The sequence below is a fragment of the Lygodium microphyllum genome, chromosome 27 (genome assembly GCF_053477565.2).
Source record: "Lygodium microphyllum isolate KBCC chromosome 27, Lygodium_microphyllum_v1.1.10, whole genome shotgun sequence".
Taxonomy (NCBI): Eukaryota; Viridiplantae; Streptophyta; class Polypodiopsida; order Schizaeales; family Lygodiaceae; genus Lygodium; species Lygodium microphyllum.
Genome location: NC_141161.1, coordinates 110,242,729 through 110,250,557, shown reverse-complemented (window position 1 = coordinate 110,250,557; position 7,829 = coordinate 110,242,729). Strand labels below are relative to the sequence as shown.

Below are 7,829 nucleotides of genomic sequence, written 5' to 3'. Positions count from 1 at the left end.
TCCAATATAAGAGATATGCATAGTTTGGTGTTTATAGTAGGAACAACATTATATGAATGAATCGATGTTTTTATATGACATTATCTCACTCAATAATGCTTGAAGGAAAAGAGAGTTAAATCCATATCCCATGAACTAATTAATAACCCATGAACTTGAACTATATATCAAGTTGAGACTAGTAGAAATTTTCATTTTTCCTAACATCATAATAACAGGAGTGTTGTGATAGGTGCATTGATTGGCTACCATGTTAAGGTGGAGACCTCATTGCACATAGAGTTTACAAAATTCTTAAGACAATAAGGGACTAGTTGATTTCCATGCTTGTGCATGAATCAAATTTGGACCCATTCCTTTGGTTACAAGGCTTGAAGCCTTATTATTCTCTTGTTGGAGAGGATTCTTGTATAATCATTGGGATAAACTTGCTTACCAATAGAATGCCATGCATAGCCCCTTCCAAATTCTTGGACATATTTGAAAGTAAGATAGGTGAAGTAAAAGTTTTAGGAGATTTAAATTTAGCCTTACTAGAACATTTGATCACATCCATTCATATGTCTAAAGCAAGTCTTAAATGTACAATTATATTTGAAGAGACCATGCCAAATTCCAATATAAAATCTTTAGTAAAAGATCATTTTGGTGACAAAAGCATTCATGTTCATCTTGATGGAGATAATAAAGTTGGTGTTGATGATAACTTTGCCGCATATGCTAGTTGTTTTTGTTGTTTGTTATATGTATATTGGCGAGCCACAGTTAAGAACAACAAAAATGTAGCCACTTGCAATATGGCAAGTAGAAAAAAGAAATAATCAAGATGGCCTTGATTGAGGTCATCTGCAAGCCAATCAACATGACCTCGAGTAGCTGAGTATTTATGGACTAGTTGCAAGAGGATAATACCACCATAGTGACCAAGGCCACTACTACACCAGAAGAGAGCACCTAACACGATGGACATGTCTTATGAGAATGTGCATGAAATGAGCATTTCTCAATCTTTACATGTGAATATTGATTACTATCACACGCAACCATTTATGGAAACATTGTTCCTTTCTTTTGAAAGCTAGCTCAATTGATACTAACCTAGATTGGTCATACACTTTAGGTAAACATAAAATACAGCAAAAGAAGAGTGATGAGAGGTGTATTTCTTTTCCTTGGCCTCTATTCTATGTTATGAACAAAGGAGCTTTTTGAATAAAACATTATCATGATGCTTAATACATTGGGATTATATAAATAGAATTACGTCATATTCTACTCAATGCTATTTGAAATAGCATACCCATTCTACTCTATACTATTTGAAATAGCATACCCTAACCATAAGCATACAAGCAATACACTTGCAAAGGCATATATCAAGTTGTGTGCTTTTATTGCACATATGCGTGTGTAGACATACACCCATCCACACACATTTCTCCTATATTAAGCAAGTCTTATCATATTAGTAACCGAAATGAGCCCATGTAAGAACGTTAGTTGCAAGGGTTTCAAATCTTCCCTTTGGAGAGAAATCTAACAATTTTTTTGCTTTTAAAGAAAAGTCTAACAGTTCCCTGGTCACCAAACCTCGAATTTTCGTGAACACAGGTCCAAGAGGATAGGCTAGGCCAAAAAGAAAGGAAAGACGAAAACGAAGGCTGACCTGCCATGTTGCGCATGTTATCGGGAAGCTGATCGTAGAGTAACTCGAGCTGGCCGACTAGATGGAAGGACTCAGCGATTCCGTGCAGGCAGTACTGGGGGGCGAGCCAGAAGACGGAGATGGTAGCGCTAGCGTGGGAGGTGACGGCGCGCCGGCGACGCTTCGACTCCACGAGGCCGGCCACCAGCAGTGCCACCGTGGACATGGCGAAGCCGATCCCCACCCTCTGCAGCGTAGTGATGCCGCCGGGGTGCCCCGTGATCCGGCGCAGCGCCGGGACCGCCACCCTGTCGTAGAGCGGCATCCACATCAGCAGTGCCAGGTAGAGGAACACCACCATGGACGCCGGGGGCACCTGGAACGCGGAGTGCCCCACGTGGCGGTCCATGGTCTTGGCTTGCGGGATATTGAACGCGCTGTGCGGCGACACCACTGTCGTCGACAGCAGAGCCACAACCCACAACGGCGCCAGCGCTATCACTGCCTTCAGCTGCTCCACCTGGCTCACCCTGCATAGCCTGAATGGTTCCCTCACGTTCCCTTCTGCATCCAGGTCCTCGTCGCCCGCTATGGCTGCGTGATCTAGCCACCTGCATCCATCCAGTCGATCAGTTGGCGTCCCATTCCGTTCTCATACATCCCTCCAAACAAAGTCAACCTCATACTAGTCCCTCCAAACAAATCCAACCATGAAATCCATTCAAATGCAAATTCAACCTCATACTAGTTGGCGTCCCATTCCGATCTCATACATCCCTCCAAACAAATTTAACCTTGAAATCCATTCAAATGCACATTCAACCTCATAGTAATCCCTCCAAACAAATTCAACCTTGAAATCCATTGAAATGCAAATTCAACTTCATACTTCCGATTGCATGAGAACACACATAGATCCCTCCATACATGCTCAAGAGGTTCACCTCGAAATATGTAACCGAAGCAAGTGGACTTTTGTAATTCATGCTTTGAAAAAATGTATGTAATTTCATACACATAGGAGAAACTCTTGAAGTCAACGTCAGGGGAAATTCATTAATTTATTTCGAAAAAATGGCCTTTTTTTTGTGAGAAAATACATAAATGTAAGTGGTTTCTAAAATACAACTTGAGCTAACATGAGATAGAGGATTTCTTGGTAGTGAAATCCCAGGGCACACATCATTATGTGCACATGTACATGTGTGTGTGTAAATATGCCCATCCAGTTAGTACTACCTTTCATGCTAAGACTTAGAGTTAGATGTGTAAGATCCTAACATTTACAAATGTTCCCTCAAGAGTACTTTTCACATGAGTGCCCACCCACTTAGTACCTACCTTTCATGCTGAAACTTAGAGTTCAATGTGTAAGATGCTAACATGTAATGTTTCTTCCATAGTACTTTTCACATGAGGGCCCACCCACTTAGTACCTACCTTTCATGCTAAGACTTAGAGTTAGATGTGTAAGATGCTAACGTGTACAAATGTTCCCTCTAAATAACTTTTCACACGAGAATGTCTTTGCATGCATTCTTACACTTTCACTCTTGTAGTTCTCTACACTTAACAAACAATGACTATTTATAATATTGGACCTAGCTTCATGCATACAATATAGAAACTGTGTCTATTTGCAATGCCTATGCTACTTTCCTAGACACAAATGTTCTATATACATGCATATTTGTGCGAAGATAGAGTGCTGGGACATGCCAATCACATTCACATTTGTTCCTTTGGACCATTAAACATACCAATTCTCATTTTTCCCACAGTACTTTCTTAAATATGCAAGTATTGACAGAAGTTCCACTTACCTTATACGTTTAGTGTGAGCAAGATCATCATCATAAATCTCCTTTCCATGGTATAGTTGGGAATTTTCCAATGGTAAAATTTTCTTTCTCTTGTAAAATGCTGCCATGATTACTTGGGCAAAAGAAGTAAATGGACTTCCACCAAGAGGAGCATATCGAAATGTTCCACTCCCAATAACTAATAAAAAGATGGCAATAATAATACTGACTCCAGATATAGAGAAGCCCCATACCCATCCTACATTGTCTTGTACGTAGACAAGAATAGTTGCGCCAGCCAAAGAGGCAACATACAATGAAAAGAAATACCAATTGAAAAAGCTTTGTGTTTGTTCCTTAATATCCTTGATTGTGCCTAGTTGACCAAATTGGTCCGCTCCAAATGCATATGTACAAGGTCGTAGAAATCCAGAAGATATGGTAGTGAACCCTAAGGAAAATATGAGAAATTCAAATTGTCCTTTTGAAGCTTGTTCATGGATTTTCGGTCTCAAGGATTGGTAACTAGCAATGATGATAAATAAAACACTTGCCTGCAAAAATTCCATAGGAAAAGGTTAGCTTCATGTCATATGCATGCATATAAAAAAAAAGAAATAAATTTTTGAATCTTATTGTTCTCTTCACTCCCCTTTCATATTATCTTTCAAAACTTCTTATATAGAGAATGGGTACTATGCCTTAGTTATTGTCGCCCTCTCTATGTGTGCACGACTCTAAATGTTGTTTATCAAAGAAATAATTACTAATCTTGTCATCAAGGTTACTAATACATTGATGTTCTTGCATTGATTCAATCATATGGTAGCGAGGATCAACTTGAATGGTGAATGGGGCACAAACTTTATCACTAAAAGGTCATGTGATAAAGATAGAATGCATGCAAACTTGTTGCATGGTTTTTGCTATAAGTGATTAGCTAAATGAGAGGTTGTGTTGCAAAAAAATGAAGTTGTCAATCCAATACATTTAATAATAGATTCGGGATCCACAAATCCCTTTAAAAATATGGTCTAATCCTTCATAGTCCACTTGGAGGAGATTTAGATGACTTACGCCTCAACATGGTTTTGGTTTCTAATAGATCCTACAAATCCTTAAGATAAGCATTTGAGGATGGGTTTTGTGCAATTGGTAATGTCTCAAATATACACTACTCTTACAAAATGTTTTTGGAACATCAAGCATCCCTCGTAGAATTTGTAAGAAGCATTCAAATACTTGCAAATAAGGGAAACTTGTCTTACTAAACTTCAAAATCCCAATGATCTTATTGTTAGAGACACTAAGGTATAGAAAATATTTAATGAAGCTCAAATTGCAACATATAAGATAAACTTGTAATTGAGTTTCCTTAGCCATATGTTTGAAATATCATTTTGTAATATTTATCAACATTTTTAACAATGATTGATATTATCCGAATTGAATGTAGAAAGTAAAATTCCCAGTTGAAGGTCTTTGTTATAATTTTTTTGCATTGGCGTTTTGGAACAGCCCATTTTTTAGGACTCTACATGAGTTTTTCTCTATACTTTCCATGAAGTACTTGCAAGATTATATTCTAGGGATATAAACCACTTTTTTTGTATAGTTTCTACAAAGTCACTTGCAAAAATATATCATTGTATACAAATGAGATTGCAATGATGGGCTTTCTTATGGTCTTCCAAAATGTAAAGTATACCATGTGGTTTCAATAGAGAGAATTTTTGAAAGCCTTTTGTAACATTCTTTCTTAATATACAAAAGGAAACCATTTACAGCTTGCATAATATATAGAAATGAGCCCCTTACAAATTCTTAAATATACAAAAGGGACTCATTTAAATAGTGTATCAAGAGTCTAAATTTAGAACATGATTGTAACTTTATTAATAAAATTTTCATTATAAGTTTTTTTAAATAGTCATCAAATATAGGTGGCATGCCGGGTTTATAACATCACTCACACACGCACGCACGCGCGCGCGCGCACACACACACACACGTGCAAAGTGGATTAAATTCTAGTTACATCCCAATAATTAGTAACATGAGATTCATGTATGGTTTGCATCTCAGCACTATTGATAGGATCATACCCACATTTATTACGAGAACATTCAATGAAGATCCAATGTGGTTCTAAACTAGTTGTTTTAGGGAGACAATGGTTAAAAATGCACTAGTACAATGCAAATAAAAGATTTCCAAAGCCAAAATACTTGTCATATAGTTTGTACAAGGAAGTTACATGAAGGCAAACACTAGTACCATTTAGTTTGCCATTAATGTTTCACAAAAATTTCTATGTCATCGAGATATAAATTCTAGATCAACAAATATTGATCCCATAAATGCGAATAATATATGCATGCTAGTGTGATAATGTTAGACGAAGGGCTATGTATGTTTGATTTAACTTTGTTGATGGAAAGAAACTTCTAAATTCTAAATTTTGATGTGGTGAGAAAGTCTTACAAGCATCTTTGTATTTTTATTTCTTTTGGAAAAGTCTAGAAATTTGAAAGATCCCTCAAGGATGTATTTAACATATGAACTCACACACCCATGTACATGCCTGCACATTCAAATAGCCTGAGCTAGAAACCTATCGACAAGATTTCCAAGTTACAAAATACCTATGTTAAATGAAGGGGATATATATATATATATATATATATATAAGTTACAATGTTTCGAGGTGTCAAAGACATACAAGTTCCAAAATCCCTCCATTTTGTTGGCATAGTTCTTTTATCATGTAAAATAATATTTCTTTTATTTTTATATAAAAAATTTATCAAGTATGAAAATACGTAAAGGCGGCTACGAGGGGCCAAAGAGATACTTACTCCTCAAAATATGGATTTGAATTAATGGAGTGCGAGGAAGGGGCCAAAAAGGACATGCTTCTCCCCAAAATGTGTTTTTTTGAATCAAGCAATTGATAGAAACACTTGCTAGAGTTTTTTCAATAATAATCCTAGATTCAGTTAGAGGCGAAATCTAGAAAGATTATTTGTGCATCTTTACTATTATCCCTAAGTTACTACTTAGATGGGAGGTGTCCACCTTTTGATGTGTGTCACCTTTGTGGAATTGAAAGAAAGAGAGACTTGCTAAGCTTCAATGAACTCTATTGTCTATTTGGAATTGAAAGAGAGACAAAAACTAGTTATGAAGTTGGCCGCTAATTATACAGATGGAAGGCGCGATGAGCATTGATTACTACTTACGACGAGGTTGGCGAGAGATCCGAGGATGATGGAGTAGAAGCGACCGAGGTAGACGTCCGAGAGAAAGGCGCCCAGCAATGGCGTGAGGCTGGCAGTGCCCGACACGGCCCCGATGATAGATGCCGCCTGCACCTGCCCCATCCCATACTCCCCCATCAAGAACGATATGAAATTCAGGGTAAATCCCACCGCTGCAAACCTCTCCGTCAGCTCATTCACTGCATTATCATACATCACGATACACATTCATGAATCATGATGCACGACGTTTAGACACACTCTCTCTCTCTCTCTCTCTCTCTCTCTCTCTCTCTGTGCACTGCTTATGCTTCATGTAAAGAGTTTGTAGAATTAGGGTTACAAAATGCTTAAGTAGCTTACACAGTATGTAGGGCATGCTCCTCCACCCTCCCCTAGCCTTGCTTGATGCATCCTCTTTGATAGCATTGCTTTGATCGTCATTATGATCGATCTTGACATGCCAATTAGATGTTGGCAGTTCAACAGCTGGAGTACCCGGAGATGCGGCACCCGCGTGGTGCATCGCTGCATGATCAATAACATTCACAGGAGCTGGAAGAGCCATACATTATCACATGATAAAGTGTAGTGATAATCTAAAGGTTTTAACACACCAATTCAGACACACATGCACACAAGAGCGTGCACGCACACACACGCTGAGAGACGGAGACAGACAAAGATCTTTGCTCAAGCACTAGACGGGTAACCTGCTTTCTTCAGAGATGGATATACAGGATTATGGCAACTCTGGGTGGGTCGGTTGTGTTCTTTCGGGTTTGGCGTGTATTTGGCCCATCTGGGCGTCGCTCATGCTATATTAATCTCAGGCTCGCATTGGTTTCCCCCACAACGGAGGTCACGACTCACCAGCATTCACATTGATTATTGTATGTTCTATATAATTAATCGACTCTATATAGTCGGCATCTCTAAAAAGACCACCCTGTCACGGTCAGTAATATACTTTTATAAAAAGCCACCCCTGGGCCCCGGGCCCTCTCTGTAGTTTTGTTGCGAGGACAGGATTCTGCACATTCGGCGCGCCGGAATAAAGGATAAATGAAGAGGGTGAAATATGAGCGGATTAACAAATGCGGCAGAGCCAATTAAGAAATC

The 7,829-nt window shown here is 38.6% G+C and overlaps 1 protein-coding gene across 1 annotated transcript; it reads right to left on the bottom strand.

The window, feature by feature from the left end:
* Positions 1-651: 651 nt before the first annotated feature.
* LOC148012707 (protein NRT1/ PTR FAMILY 3.1-like) lies at positions 652-7,511 on the bottom strand. The gene is made up of 5 exons (XM_087669009.1): positions 7,071-7,511; positions 6,690-6,907; positions 3,469-4,001; positions 1,667-2,256; positions 652-954 (listed from the first exon to the last, which is right to left on the bottom strand). Exons 1-5 carry the CDS (start codon positions 7,273-7,275, stop codon positions 668-670), a joined length of 1,833 nt encoding a protein of 610 aa, XP_087525135.1. The 5' UTR covers positions 7,276-7,511; the 3' UTR covers positions 652-667.
* Positions 7,512-7,829: the final 318 nt, after the last annotated feature.